This window comes from Dendroctonus ponderosae, unplaced genomic scaffold (assembly GCF_020466585.1).
Source record: "Dendroctonus ponderosae isolate FM_Combo_2020 unplaced genomic scaffold, Dpon_F_20191213v2 Dpon_F_20191213_3, whole genome shotgun sequence".
Taxonomy (NCBI): Eukaryota; Metazoa; Arthropoda; class Insecta; order Coleoptera; family Curculionidae; genus Dendroctonus; species Dendroctonus ponderosae.
This window is the reverse complement of record NW_026018508.1, coordinates 11026411-11042035: the sequence shown is the minus strand read 5'-3', so window position 1 is coordinate 11042035 and position 15625 is coordinate 11026411. Positions and strand designations below refer to the sequence as shown.

At 33.4% G+C, this 15625-nt stretch overlaps 3 protein-coding genes across 4 annotated transcripts in view; 1 reads left to right on the top strand and 2 right to left on the bottom strand.

The window, feature by feature from the left end:
• Positions 1-6300, bottom strand: part of LOC109546761 (5-hydroxytryptamine receptor 2A) — a 54566-nt gene extending 48266 nt beyond the window's left edge. For both annotated transcript variants that reach the window (XM_019917865.2, XM_019917866.2), the window contains exon 1: positions 6111-6300. The gene's annotated coding sequence lies outside the window, so the exon portion shown is untranslated. The remainder of the gene's footprint in view (positions 1-6110) is intronic.
• Positions 6301-10744: 4444 nt separating this feature from the next.
• On the top strand, positions 10745-11369 carry LOC109546680 (cuticle protein 7). The gene is made up of 2 exons (XM_019917729.2): positions 10745-10850; positions 10906-11369. Exons 1-2 carry the CDS (start codon positions 10839-10841, stop codon positions 11308-11310), a joined length of 417 nt encoding a protein of 138 aa, XP_019773288.1. The 5' UTR covers positions 10745-10838; the 3' UTR covers positions 11311-11369.
• Positions 11370-13640: 2271 nt separating this feature from the next.
• Positions 13641-14371, bottom strand: LOC125503833 (cuticle protein 19-like). Its single transcript, XM_048664803.1, has 2 exons — positions 14301-14371; positions 13641-14248 (listed from the first exon to the last, which is right to left on the bottom strand). The coding sequence occupies exons 1-2, from the start codon at positions 14310-14312 to the stop codon at positions 13781-13783; spliced, it is 480 nt and encodes a 159-aa protein (XP_048520760.1). The 5' UTR covers positions 14313-14371; the 3' UTR covers positions 13641-13780.
• Between the last annotated feature and the right edge of the window lie 1254 nt (positions 14372-15625).

Sequence of the window (15625 nt, the reverse complement as noted above, 5' to 3'; positions counted from 1 at the left end):
CAAATTGTTCAGTATGTGCCTTAAACACAGTTATTTGAGGCAACAAAAACAGTGCGTTGTAATAATTTTTAGATAAATCAATAGGAGCTAGTTAGCTGCCTGCTACACATAAATTATTTGCCTCTAATTAACACAGGTAAATAAAATGTTTAACAACATTGAATTATTCTAGTGGGTGGTAATTGCAGCTCAAATTTTATAGAGAAAGTGAAAAAAAATTAGTTCGAAACAAAATAGATGGTTTTCACAAATACACCTTCGACTGAAAGACTCGGACAAATAGTTGAAAAATCTTCTTGTTTCTTGCTTCAAAAAAATGTAAATTTTTGGGCTAATTAAATCAAAACTGAAAAACAAAATAAAGTGCTTGATAAGGCCTCAATTTAAAACCTATATCAATATGTATCAGGCGAAACCTTTGAATGGGATGGTTATTACAACAGGCCGAAAACCCAATTTCACGGTTTAAGCACAACGGTTGATTACATCCTGGTCCGGTCCATTCGGTGGGTAAAAAGAAGAAAAGACCTTTCGATTATACTCAAAATTCTGCAAACGGCAGGAAAACAATAGAATAAAACAGCGCTTATTTCGTCTCGTTCAGCCGTTTAAAATATTTGGATGCGCAAGGAAATCATCAGATAAGCTTTCCATTTTACAAAATAATTTACTGAAAATTTCAGCTTTATCAGCATCTGACTGAGTTTTTATAATCCAAGAAACCAGCCATTCATAAATATTACTTATTTCCAGCTTTATTTTCATAGATTTGCTCTCAATAAACACAGCATAATTTAGACCGAAAACCATAAGCACATACGTTTGAAAGTTCGCCGTTAAAACAAGTCTGCACCGAAATTTATCACCACTTTTAGTTGTCACGTGCAAATGTATGCGACAAATATTTTACGATGCCTAAAACTGACACCGAAATTGAATTTTCCATTTTGCATAAATCTATTGGGAAGCAATTCTGCAAGACGTAGGTACGTTTGAATAAACATGCATGTTTAGCTATCGATAATGGGCGCGCATATTGAATCCTCATAGAGCTTTAAAGCGTTTTGCTGTAAAAATATAAGCACTATAGTATACTCGATAGATACCGTTAAAGTTTTCTTTCCAATAAAGTTTCCAAAGCACTTAGTTCGTCTATACACAAAAAGCAAAAATACATACATTTTTTAGGAAAAAAATTGTTCTAAAAGCAGACAAGAATAAAATGCAATCTTAAGAACTTCTAAAACTTAGTTGCGATGGAAATCTTCAGACTGTTTTATATCGAAAAGCGCAAGCAGGTTAAGCAAATTTACATAGATATTCATCTAGCAAACAGCCAAGTGAGCATCAGCCATTAAGGGCTCAATTGCTCTATAGGCAGTCGCATTAGTTTCCTCAATATTGGAAGCTTCCTTCTAAACAACCTGGAGGAAATCTAAGAAAATAAGCTGGTGAAACTGGGTATTAAAGAAAAATTAAAAAGTTTGTAGAAATTTGTCACTTCAAAGAACTTTGCAATCTTCTAGCTTCTCTCGAGTAGACACTTTTTTCATTTGATTAATTCAACTACAGTTCTCTTACAAACTTAATTTACTTAGCACTTAGCAAAGTAAATGAGATCGCAATTTTAAGCAGAAAAATATAATTTGTTTCCCACTGTTCTGCTTATTTTTTAATTGGACCTCAAATTATCCTGCATAGCTAAGAGAGCATCTCTGATGATTAAAAGTAAAAAATTGCTAATTCCAAAGTGCTTGTCGAGTATGCCCGAAATGAAACAGCTTTGATAATTATTTTGATTTCAATGTTTTCACCCGCACATTAAGCTGGGCTGGAGAAGTTTTTGAAAAAGCAAAAGTTTCCCCATTTCATCAGAACAGTCTTGACAACTTCTTGATGTGAAGGATATTCTCTACACCCCCAGTTTTAGACATCGACAGGGATTAAATTTTGCATCTCCAACATGACACAGAGTGGAATGTGATGGCTTCCGCCACTTCTTTTACTTGAAACAACGTTTGGAGAAGGAAGCGAAGTTCAGAAGTATGTTTTCTGTACTCTGGAATTTGCAATATTTTCAAATATTCACCTTCCTTCTAAGTTGTCTAAGTTGAGGCCAAATGCTAGAAAATTACAGGTGAAGTTGATAGTTTCTCCTTAAAGCCAAGATTTCACAGAAACACTTCAGTAGAAAGGAACAAATGGACCGCCTGCCAGTGCGTTTGCTGCACTTGAATCTACACATTTTCCTATTGTTCTCCCGCATTATCCGACCCAAAAGCTTAAACTTATGTTGCGCCATTTAAACCCGCTCGTCCAATGCATATATTCCGACTTAGTCTTTTTGCTACTTGAAAAACAACCGAACTATATCGACCAAAGTATTTGTTTATGAAGCGCGATTTCTATGGAAATTTGCTCATATATTTCCAGAAATGTGGATACCCTAATAAATTGCCCACCCATGAATTCGGGAAGATCTAAAAATGCGATACTGCTTGAACGAGACTGAAATGAGCAAATATTCCTATAAGCTTCAAAACAAAATTTACAATTAGTTACTCGATTTGTTTAATCTTTTCCTATGAACATTTAAAAGTACTTTGTGAAGATAATTATATTTGGTCTGAAAAGATCCCTGGATGGCAAGCACTAAATCTTTCATTATATGTGTGTTTTGGCCAAGTTTTACAAAAAGGACATTTGAACGGTGTCCAACTGGCACACTTGTTCGCATATAAATCTGCTGCACATGCAATTTCCGTTTGGGTATTGATTGAGCTTTAACTCTTGTCCAAAATATATTTTTCGCCTGGAGCGAATTAAGCTATTGTGTCTCAATAGTGCCACCAATTCACAAAACAGCCCTCTTATAAATAGTTCATTGGAAGTCCGAATCGTAAATCCTCGAAGAAAACCCTCTTTTCAATTTTTATTGGTCGTAAACGTGAAGGGATCTGTTGGGATTTCGAAAAGCCGCTGAAAAGTTGAGTATTTATCGCTTTAAATCGAAAAAGTCACAGCCTTGAGCCATTACGATCGAATTGAACTCATCAGTGAGCATATAAATGTTAGATTGCTTCAGTTTTGCAAAATCCTTAAGTAAATATGCACATTTCCGGACAAGGTCCAAGTAAATTTGGTCCAAGTAAATTTGGGCGCCACAAGGATCAATTGCGGTTTACTTAAACTATGTTGGAGATTTTATTGTCCTATCAAAAACACATGTGTATTCAATGCGTGCTAAGCAAGTTTTGTCATTCCTGTTTTATGTAAGGCTGCCAGGACCATTCGGCTGAAATTGGGATTTGCCATTTTAGAGCTTATAGCATTGTGTATCTCCTAGCCGGATAGAGGCCCAATTATATTACTTTTAAACCGCAATGTTGCAGATGTTGTACTTTGTTGAAATATTATTTCTATTTGGAGCATTTAACTGAAGTATTCGGGTCTAACATTAAATGATAACGACATCAATATATTGTACTGCATTTTATCTTATCTTGACTGTTCTTTGTCGAATTAAGAATTAATTAATATTACATAATGGGATGATTAGAAAATTGTAATATTAGCTTTATCTAGTTTTCTGTGAAGAATATCAAACGTCCAGGTTTTCAAGCTTTTTTGGGCCTAATTTAATTGTTTGCGCTTTTTTATCATCAACGCTTTGTTTCTTACTATTTTTGGCCCTGATGGATAAAAGCTTCAAAAAGTAACTAGCAGAAAATTGAGCTCGCGAGATTCACTAAACTGTTTATTCAATTCACTTACTGAAGAAACTGCTAAAAAGGAAAAGACCAATAAAGATCTTCAACATAAACTTAAATTACTGCACGAAGAAAACATTATAAATGAAGTAATTAATGAGTTTCTGTTTGCTAAAGAATGGCTCAGATTTGCATTCGTATTTCTAAAAATTCTAGCTTCCAGCTAAAACCTGTCTGAAGCAACAAAGTCAATATGGAGTAATAAAAAAATTCAGAACCCATCCAAATTTATTCGGATGATAAAATATCACGTGATTATGTGGCAATTACCCTTGGCTGGCTCATGTTGCCATTAATCAAAATTCAGCAGACAAATAGCTTTTTTGTATGTATGATAACAGCAAACTAGACACACGTACTATTAACCATTTTCTACTGATGTTTATGACTGGCCATATTATAATTTTTCAGATCCTCTTGCACCGAAATGATATTGTGTATCTTCAAGCTAGATAGAAAATTTCATATTTGCATGCAAAGTGCCTTTAGTGACAAGAAGCTTAACAGAATCTGAAGCAGAGCAGTGTTCACATGTTGCGTTTTAAATATATATAATCAAATTTACACAGAGTTTTAAGGATTCTTTCGTCATGTAAAATTTCCAAATTAATTTCTTTAATGAGAAACGTGCTTAGCAGAATTTTTATGAAAAACTCAAACAGAAAATTTTGAAGTTCTAATCGAACTGATCTTTTATTTATCCATTTTTTATCAAATACACTTGAAAGTCTTGTAGCATCCGAAGCAGGGAGGGTCGCTTTGAGTCCATTACGCCTTTTAAGTTCTTAATGGGAAGAAAATCTTTTCTAGCGGCCCCTCTGGTTCTTTGACGGCTTTAGTAACGTAAAAGTTATAACCTACCGCACGAAATAGGGTCTTCAGCCTTAATTGCATTTTTAGAACGCCACAGTAAAGACTGCATAAACGGGAGTTATAAGACTCAGACTAAGACTAAGAGTAAGAATTCTCATTTAGAAACGGCATAAATTGATACTAATTTGCTTTCCAAATTGTTTGGGCAGTTAACTGAGTTTTCGTCAGATTTTAACATGCAAAACCAAATAAGTGAATTTACTGTTCGATTGGATTTGTATTTCAATTACACTTGTTGCAGAATTACACTACACATGTATATAGAGGAATTTCAAGAAATTTTAGCCACTTACACTTGCATATTTTTTTCGTTATACTGTATTGGAACTTTATTCGATTAAAGAACACACGGGTTATGAAATGTGCATCAATAAATTATAATTCACTATGTTTAGATTAATGAACACACGTTAGGAAAACGAAATCAAGAACATTCTTAACCGCCTATTCCAAGCTTTTTATTTTTAAACTTTGATAAATTGCGAGAATTGAGAGATGAGCTAGGTAACTTGTAAAATCCAAATAATCCAGCCTGATGAATTTTAAATATTTTATATTTCCTTGGATGCTAATTAATAAAAAGCATAAAGTTCGACTGCAGATTATTTACTTAGGAAGAGGGATTTTCCGTTGCTGATTTAATTAAAGAACCAGGTCGGATTACCTGAGTCTTTTTTAACACGGAATTAAAAATCGTTCATGAACAGATCAAAAAACATAAATTGTGTTGCATCATTTTGAAGATGTAGTTAATTAAAGTGCTACAAGCATTGATAGCAAATGGGTAATAACACATTATGTCTAAGTTAATTAATATTTTTATTAAATGAAAATAACTTATAAATTCTAGAGGCCTAAACAAAGAAATTAAAAAAATTAGTTATACAGAAAACGTATTATAAACCTGAAATTCAGCATCAAATATATTTCTAAATATTCTCAGCTTTCCTTACTTGGACCGTTCTGGAATTTTTTATATACTTTCTAATTGTCCTTTCAAACTCAGCAATATAAAATTTGTCGTTCTCGAGACGTTCAAAAGATTCTAAATATGTTTATTATTTTATACTTGAATTTAGGGAAAAACGCTTTAACTGCTCGACAATACTAATATATTTTTTTGTAAAAGCCTGGCAAGTTTTCGATGTAATTTAATTTTGTTTTGGGTTCCGTTGAAATTTTCCAACTTTTATGATCATTTCAGGTTAAGAACAGCTCGACATTCAGTAGAGGTTGAGTTTTGAATAATTTCAATTGAAATAAAAAATGTTTTAATGAAATATTCTGCCAGTGTCGATTTTTTGTCGATTCAAAATATTTCCATGTTTTTACTCCATTGATTGATTAATACCGCCTTAACAATCCTCGTCAGATTAGGCAAATTAAGAGCCTTCTCAATACGTTTAAACCAATTTTCGTGAATCTTTAACATTAATTTAAAAAAGTGCAATAAATCTGGAAACTTACGCAGAAGTCAATATCCAACACTTGGGCTTGCAGTTCAAGCAAATTATGCACCGGAACGTGCAAACCACTGAAACTCCGGCTTTCAAAATTTTTTGGCGCCAAAAATATCCAGTTTAAATCGAGATCGCACAGCACATTTTGAGGTCCGTTGATACTCACCCTCGCATGCCATCCGAACGATTACAGAACACGGGAGATACTGGAGCGCACAAGCTGCGATGTCATTTTGTTTTCACGGTCGCGTATTTACAGGCGCCATATTATTAATGATTGAAATTTTTCAAAAAAAATATTGCCTCATGTGTAGTTCCTCAATTTCCTCAGCTATTTAGGGGCAATATTTATTTAGATGTAAAAAACTTTGGGTCTACAGAAGAGCGTTTTAATGGTACTGGATGGAACTCATTCATCTTAATCTTCAAAAGTTCAATGGAACTATTTTGCGTTTTTAACATTTGCTGAAAAATTGTTAAAATATTTCATCAATTTTCCGAAGCTGACTACTTAGATTATTTGTAGTTTTTTGGAGACACTGTCTTGAATAATATTTGAAAAATTATTTCAAATTGTTTCAGACCTCTTACATCTACATACGAGCATTCGAAATTACATTTTGTGTGCATTTTGGCTGTGCTTTTTTTTCTTTTATAGCAATGAATTGAATCAACTAAATATGTAATCTCAGGTTTGAACGGCAAAACAGAAATCTGAAGACAGAAAGGAGACAATTACAAAAAAATAGAAGAAAAAAATTAATAAATTAGAAGAATCCTATAACATATAATATGTTACGTTGTGTTTTTATAAAATGCTTATCCGTAAAACATATAAAGTGTTTGAGTCCATAATCAGGGATTGTCGCTTAAAAATAGTACCCAGTTAAAAACAGCTTAAAATGGATCAAAATTATTTTTTTTTATGTTGAGAATGATGTAAAATGTGAACTATTCTGAGGGGATTGATGTTTTTTGAAAAATCGACTTCAACTCCTAAGACAATTTTGGGTCCAAAATGCAAATTTTCCATATGCGTTTTCTAGCTCATTCGATTCTTTGCGCCCTAAGTAGCTCCCAGTATGCATGCATAAAGTGTTTTTATCAATTATAAGAAATATATCGTCAGTTCAGTATTGCGACCGCTCAAAAATTGTTTTAAATGGGTCAAGAATGGCGATTATTTATGATCTCAAGTTTCTGGATTGTTTTTGATTAAGCTAATAGCATTCCCCGCTTCTCTTAGACAAAAAGATGTAAAATTAGATACTTTTTAAGAAACTTTATATTTTCGAAAAAATCAACCTAAACTGATGAAATTTTGGGTCAAAAATAAAAAAATTTACATCCCGGTTTTTTTTATCTCAATCGATTGTTTCCGACGTAAGATGCTTCCAAATATGTATGTACAAAGTATTTGGGCCAATAATAAGAAATGTTTCTTCGGTTAAAAATCGCGATCACTCAAAACGGTTTGAAATGAACCAAAAATTTCTATTATTTTGAAACTGAAGCTTCTAGAGTACTTTCCAATTGGCTAATAGCATTCCTCGCTTCTCTTGGACATACATAATGCTATAATATAATAAATAATAACATAACTTATATTTTTGAAAAAATCGACCTCAAGCACTTATGAAGTTTCGGGTCAAAAAGTAACATAAACATACTGTTTTTTTTGCTTAATCGATTGTTGCCTACTTAGGAAATTCTTTAATAGCCATGTACAAAATATTTTGGGTCAATAATAAGAAATATATCGTCGGTTAAAGATCACAACCGCTCAAAATTGTGTCCTGAAATGGTCCAAAAAGTCGATACTACGTAATCCTGCCTTGCTTCTCTTGGATAAAAATAATGTTTACTTCGAAAAATTTTGAGGGGCTAAATATTTTTTGAAAAAATCGACTTCAACTCCTTTCAAAAATTGCGATTAAAATTAAAACTACACCTGCGAGCTTTTTGCTCTCAATGGATTGTTTCCAATCAAATAAAATTCCAAAGAAAACGTCGTCGATTGAACAATGCAACCGCTCAAAAACCGTTTAAATTAGGGCAAAAATGACGCGTGACTGTGTATTTCAATGCGCTCTAATCCAAACTAACTCAAATCAACACTAAAGATTTGTTATAATGAACAGAACGCAAATTTCTCTTTAGAATATCAATATTTCTGACTGTATATTTGAAACGCATCCTTAATCAATAAACAAACAAACTAAATTCGTGCTGGTTTTTGAGTAGAAAGTGCCATTTTTTAATAGAAAGCTTGCACTCCAATTGACCCAAAGTGACCGCTCGCTAGTCATTCGGATTAACCAGAACAAACAGGAAAATTAAAATGACGCTCTTATCACCCTTTCAAAATGAAAGCTCTTTTTGGACGTCGGATTTTTCATACACTGTTTCATAGCTTTATCAATGATCGGTAGATAAAAGCACAGTCGGTTTCTACTTCCAGCCTCGTTATTTTCCATGCAGTAATGGGTGTTATGATAGAGAACTCCAATCAGGATTTTAGAGCTTATTTTCCATGAAGCTCTTTTGATGCTGGGGATTTTGCGATTATATTTCAAGTCGAGTGGAAATTTATTTCTTTTGGAGTCACGTCATTAATAAACATTTAATTGTTTGAAAACTTCCACAATTAAATCTGAACACTTTTCGCACAATTATTATATTATATTCATCGATATTTGCATAAAAATACTTCAAATTAGCGCTAAAAGTTGCCGAGATGCAGCGCAATTTTTGGAGGCGGCAAATTGAGGAATTTGCCCTTTCATTTTCAGAATACTTTGAAGCTTTTGCTTCCAAAAGTCCCCCAGTTTTGTTGACTTAGGTCCACCCAAATCTGGCCGCAGCCTCTGTTTATTTTCTTAGCTTAAACAAATAAATAAATGTAATTTAAAATCCCTTTTAATATTGGCTATATCGGTAAATACTCAAGCGTCGCATCAAATGTATTCACTGCCTCGATCAACCCGAATTTTTCCTTTATATTAAAAACCCCCAAAAATATTTTTTCACTTGGGCGTCGCATTGTTGGAATTATTTTCCCTACACCGAACTGTCTAGAAATTTGCTTCATTTATTTGGTCCCATACGGCATGATGGAAGAAGTGAAACTTTGCAAACTACATCAGTTTTTGCAAGACAAAAATGACTTTCAATTTCCTGATTTTTTTTGAAATACTGCTTACTAAAGGCTAACTTCCACGAATTACTTTTATTGGATTTGGAATAAGCTTTATAAATAAACAATTTGAAATTATAACTTTAATCAAAACTCTCTTGAAAAGTTCTAAAAAAAGCTGGAAGGGTTGCGTAAATTAAATTTTCTGATATAAGAGAGAAATCTAAAACTTGTGTTGAAATGATCCCACCTGAAAAATCCTATCGTTTGAGCTTCTGTCGTTCTTTTAAAATTTGCGGAAATCTTCAACACACATTTCAATTTGACTGGACAATGTATTTCGCATACATTAAAATTACCCAGTTACTTGTACGGTTTTTTTTGTATTTAGTTTCTATTTTTTTTCTGTCCCATTGTGAGGCAATTTATGAACAATTCGTAGTCGCGATTATTTATTTCACTAACAATCCAACTAAATTAGGTTTATATCGTTATCCTAATCAAAAAATAAACACTGTTTCGATGATGACTACTAAACGGCAAATTTGTGAATAGTTTTTGATCTTTGCATGAAACGCCTTTTTTGTGCAAAGCGATTGAAGCGTATGGCGAGTTCAAAAAAATCTATAAGAAGATCAATTAAAAGAGATATTAGGATCGTAGTAAATTCTCTAGATATTAGTGATTTAATTACATTATTACTTATTTGAGATAGAAGCAGGATAACAGATTGTTTAAATAAAATATTAAAATATTAAGTAGTAAATCGAGACACAAGACAAAAATAATAAAAGCTTTGTTACGAAGAAAAGTGAAAAATGAAAAATTAAGAAATTTCAAAAAGATGCCTATTGAGAAAATATTTGTGAGGAGCAGTCAATATTTTCACGTTAAGATGTTTCTACGTGGGAGTTTTCTGAAGATAATGTTTTTGATCGTTCCAAACCACATTTGCAAAATATGTGCTCAATAGCAAACTTTAATTTTGTTATGAGTGGTTTGTGCATAGCGAACTTAAATTTTGTCATAATTCTGTCTATAATTATTAGGCATCATTTGGGAAATTTCGTTTTGTGTGTCTTTAGATATTTAAAATTTAATTACTAATTTATGTCGTCAAAATATTTGAAAAAATGGTTTGCCTTGTGAATACATTTTTAATTAATATTAGAATTGAAAGCACAATTAATTGAATGAAACCATAAATACATTTAAATAAAAATGTTCAAAATCATCGCAATCATTGTCTAAAAACAACAAAATATGAAATTTCATCTTTTCAAAAATTCGTTAATTTTAATTGCAATCAAAATGTCGAAAGACAGATGTCCATATCAATTAAGGTTTCAAAAAAATTGCATAGCAGTGGTCAATTAAGAAAAATATAACCCACATTTTATCAGAAAATCTAGAGCACATTCCGAAATGGTTACAACACTTTCAATTTCTTTCTTACACGATTATCGCATAGAACTAGCATAGTTACGCATTTTTGTCTGGTGAATGTCTAGGTTAAATGTCTGATATAAAAGTGTGACCGGGTCATTTATTCGTCAGTTCAGTACTGAAGCTGAAACAGCCAAATCAACCAAATCAAAAATGTTCGCCAAGGTAAATAAGTTTCCAGCCCAAACAAATTTCAGTGCTCATTTATTTCAATTTTCAGATCTTCTTCGTCTCAGCTCTTGTAGCTGTTTCCCAAGCAGGAGTTTTCGAACTCCCATCGGTCAATCACGGCTACGCTTCAGTACCAGTCCATGGACATGCTGAAAGCCAAGACTACTACGCTCCTCCCAAGTATGAGTTCAACTATGGAGTACAAGACCCTCATACCGGAGACCACAAGAGTCAACACGAAATCCGTGATGGAGATGTTGTAAAGGGTTCCTACACTGTGGCTGAACCCGATGGTACCTTGAGGACTGTCCACTATACTGCTGATGACCACAATGGATTCAACGCAGTAGTTGAAAGGTCTGGACATCCAGTACATCCAGCTCCAGCTGCCCACAAAGTTGTTGTAGCTGCCCCAGCTGCCTACGCCGCTCCTGCTCAATATTACCATCATTAAGTGCTAACTAATTAGGGAAAACTTATTTATTTATTGTTTTTAATAAAGATTTTAATTTTTACGAGACTTTCTTCAAGTTATACCTACCATCTTGAAGCGCAAATTGCAAGAATAATCATATTTTCCACGAATCGCCTTTTGACTGTAATTGTCCTTCATCGACTGCTACTAACTGCAAGTAAATGCTTGATGGTCTGTATATTGCTAGTGAAACAAATCATACTTTCTCCAATTATCCAGCTGTACTTGCAGCAGCTTTATTATTGTTCTTTTACTGCCCTTGCATATGTTCCGTCATCGCAGTTAAGTTGCATTTTACCATGTTTTCTACCGAGATTTCTGTTGAAAATTTAAGTTGTTTATATTTCCTGTGACTCTATAACAACGTGTGAAGAAATGCTTATAATTTTTAGTATTTTTTAAAGGGAAAAACGTAAGTTATTCGCTTCATCATGACAAAAAGGGTTTCTGAATTATTTTTATAAGATATGTACAAAAGACGAAAAATACAAAACATTGCAAAAATGAATATCTCAAATCCTACAACCAATAGGAACTTGCAAGTTTTACAGTACGCGTAGCAAATATATACGTCTATACATTGACAAAAAATTGCTCAATTCCAGATAAAACCTCAATTTTCATACGCCTTTCACCTTAGGCGGATTTGCGATATATTAGATACCTACTTGTACACCGATTTCTAAATATTCGGGGCTCAAAAGCTTGGATTGCCGGTAACTTCAAATGTATACAGTTTATACAGAAAACAGTATACAAATGGAAAAACAATGTCGCAAATGCAGGCAAAACCTTATTTTTTTGGGCGCCTCGAAATATATACGATACTTTCGCAACTAATTTTCAAAAATTGAAATCTCAAGAACGAGAGTAAATGGAATAGTCTGCGAATGTAGAAACAATTACTGAAATTCATACAAAAAAGGGTTTTTTACTAAAGTTTGACTTTAGACCGAAACGTGATAAACTAGGCACTTGCAAGCCTATTTATAAAACTTTGAAGTTCCAAAATCAGGACAAGTAAGAACTTGCAATTTCTACCGAGCACGTAGAAAACATCAATCTTCAAATCAAGAAAAAATTGCTAATATCAATGCAAAAGCAATTTTTTCAGAGACCGATAAGTTTAGGCGGACTGGCGATGCAGTAGACACTTGCAAAATTTCAAAGCTAAAAAGTCACGTTATTTAGTCAGAACTCAATTTAAAACGCGTTTGTTCTTCCGTCGTTAAAAGATTGATGTTGAATGATTTTTCTAGAATATCAAGACACATGAATATGACCTGAGAAAATCGCTAAAATTCCAGGTAAAGAAATTCCAAATAATTAGCTTATTCCCAACTAAATGTTGTGAAAATTATACATTTTACTGCAAATTAGGAGAAAAATGTTTTCATCACGCTTATAGTTTAAGATCAATTTTTGCTCCACTGAATACTCTTTACAATGTACCATCTCATAAAAAAATTAAAACACTCATTTTCAAAGATTAAAAATTCAAAAAGCAGAACCGGTAAGAACTTGAAGAAGCTTAAGAGAAAATTGTTTCAATACTTGCACACCTATTTGAAAAATATCAAAACTTGAATATCGGAACAAAGATAAACTCGAAATGAATAGGGGAGGAACCAGAGTTTCTAGTAACTATCAATCCGCGAATTGAAAAATCGTTCAAATCCATGAGAAACTGATTTTTCAAGTGTTCTTTACCTTAGAAGCACCCTAAGATATATTGGACACTTGAACATACATTTGAAATCATTCAAAGCTCAAAAAGTAGTTTAAATAAAAACTCAAACTTTCTCTAAGGTACATAGAAAACTTCAATTTACTAACTGAGAAAAAATATCTCATAATCAAGCAAAAGCTTGTACTTTAGAAGCCGATAAAGTTAAGCGGACCGATTTACATTATACACTTGCAAACCCATTAGCAAAATTCAACGCTAAAAAAACAGGATAAATAGGAGCTTTGCAAGATAGCGCCACCCTCCTACACAAATTTGAGTTATTCAGTAACAACTCAATTTAAGGCGCGTTTGTATTTCCAGTCTTTACAAACTTGATGAATGAATGAATTTTATATATGTCGTACAGAAATATGACCTAAAATAAACCATTGGGTTTTCAAATACTCAGCTTTTGTCCAACCATATTAACCGACAGACTTTTTTTTTACTGTACGCATCCATTAAGAGTCTTTGTCCCAATAAAATTAAATACTCTATACACTTTACTATGTATATTTTCTAAAGCAGCAAAAGCAAAATGTTCATTCAAAGACCGCTAGACTAAAGTGAAACAAATATGTTATCAATTAAACTTTTATTTGCAATAAATTAACTACACCTACAATAAGAGAATCCATGCTTCAAACCTTCCTTACAAAATTTGAGGAATATTATGGCAAAATCTGTATTTTCAATGTGAAACCACCCAATCACAGCTATTTAGTGGTGGTAATATTGGGGTGCAGCAGGTGCAGCATATTTATACTGAACAGGAGCAGCTACTACGAGCTTAGCGGGTGCTGGAACATGAGCAGGCTGAACAGGGTGTCCAGACCTTTCAACTACTGCATTAAATCCATTGTGGTCATCAGCAGTGTAGTGGACAGTCCTCAAAGTTCCATCAGCTTCAGCTACGCTGTAAGAGCCCTTAACGACATCTCCATCACGGATCTCGTGCTGACTCTTGTGGTCTCCAGTATGGGGGTCTTGAACTCCGTAGTTGAATTCGTACTTGGGAGGAGCGTAGTAGTCTTTGCTGTCATAAGCGGGCCCTTGAGAGTAAGGAAGAGGGATGGATGGAGCGGCGTATGAGGCTACAGGGGCTGATACTGAAGAATAAGCTGAAGCATGCCCATAGTCGACGTAGCCAGCTTGAGCTACAGCTGCAAAGGCAACAACGGCAAATACCTGCAATTACAGAAAAGTTAAGTTGGGGTTTTACACAAAACACTGCCCTTACTTTGGTGAACATTTTCTAGCGATGTATTAAATTCAACTATACCTAAACTAGATCTTTGGACCTTTTTATATGTTATTTGAATACAACCCACAAGGTGTGAACTGATAACCCCTCCATAATTTTTTCGGTTACTTGTCCTCAACAAAATTGCGATTTGAAAGTATTTTAACTGATCCGAAAATTTGACCCAGATATATTGTTTCGTGGGTTTACCGCTCTGGGTTACAATTTGTATCGTGATCAATATCAGCTTCTGTTGTTAATGAGCCTGATGTTTGTATTAACCGTTCGACAATTAATTCTGTCCAAAAGACGTATTTAATTCATTTTTTAGATGTTGTAAGATGCTAAGAAAAATACAGCTTATTTTTTATAGTTCTATTCAAATCTTAACATGAGTAATATAAGTCGTGGACAGGGGATTGAGCGGGAAATTTCTGGTCCGTACTAAGCGGAAACCATTTAAAAAAGCTACCAAACGGCAACTTCCGTTTGAGAACTTATTATTATCTAGAAACTCTTCTACTATCGAGTCTGATAAATCTACAGAAAACCTTCTGAGTGTTATTCCCTTGGAATCCAACTCTCGCCAGCCTCACAAGTTCGCTTCAATTCTTTGTTTAACACTCGACTGTCTATCGTTATCTTGGTATGTTCCAAAACCGCATTTTTTGCGAATGAATAATATTTTTATTTCTGGTAAAAGTAGAAACTTAGATGTCCAGCCTTAGACACGTTCTATATGTTTGAAAATCAATCATGTGTTAAAAATAAAAATAAAATAATTTATTGAAAACGATAAAAAAATTTACATGTTTTTTGTGCAACGAGAGCAACATGAGTCTGTAATATAAGACGTGAGGAAAATCTGCTTTTTCCAGAGACAAATCTTTTGAGTCAAAACACCAAACGAAAATGTTTTTACAAAAATAAACGTTCTTCTCGTCTCAAGTTTTGACAAAATTTGCCCGATCTTTTCCATTCCTTTTACCTGATCTGAATGAACTTGAAATGAAATTAAAGACTTTTTTTACAATTCTCAGATTCCATACAGAATTATTCAAAATTTCAATTTAAAACCATTTTTGCTTGGATTTTGAATGGAATGTATATTTTGAGAAAACTATATTATGAATCTGTAATTGGGAGCTCATTACCTTCCATATGAAAGAAGTTTTCTCAAGCTCTTCTAATGCCAGTCGTCTCAAATACTTCGGACTCACTACGATCTTAATAATATAATCAAAAACATGTCCGAAGATCCAAAGATGCGAACATTTTCAGCATTTTACGGTCGCTAAGAGTTGTCTTTCAATGTTTTCTTT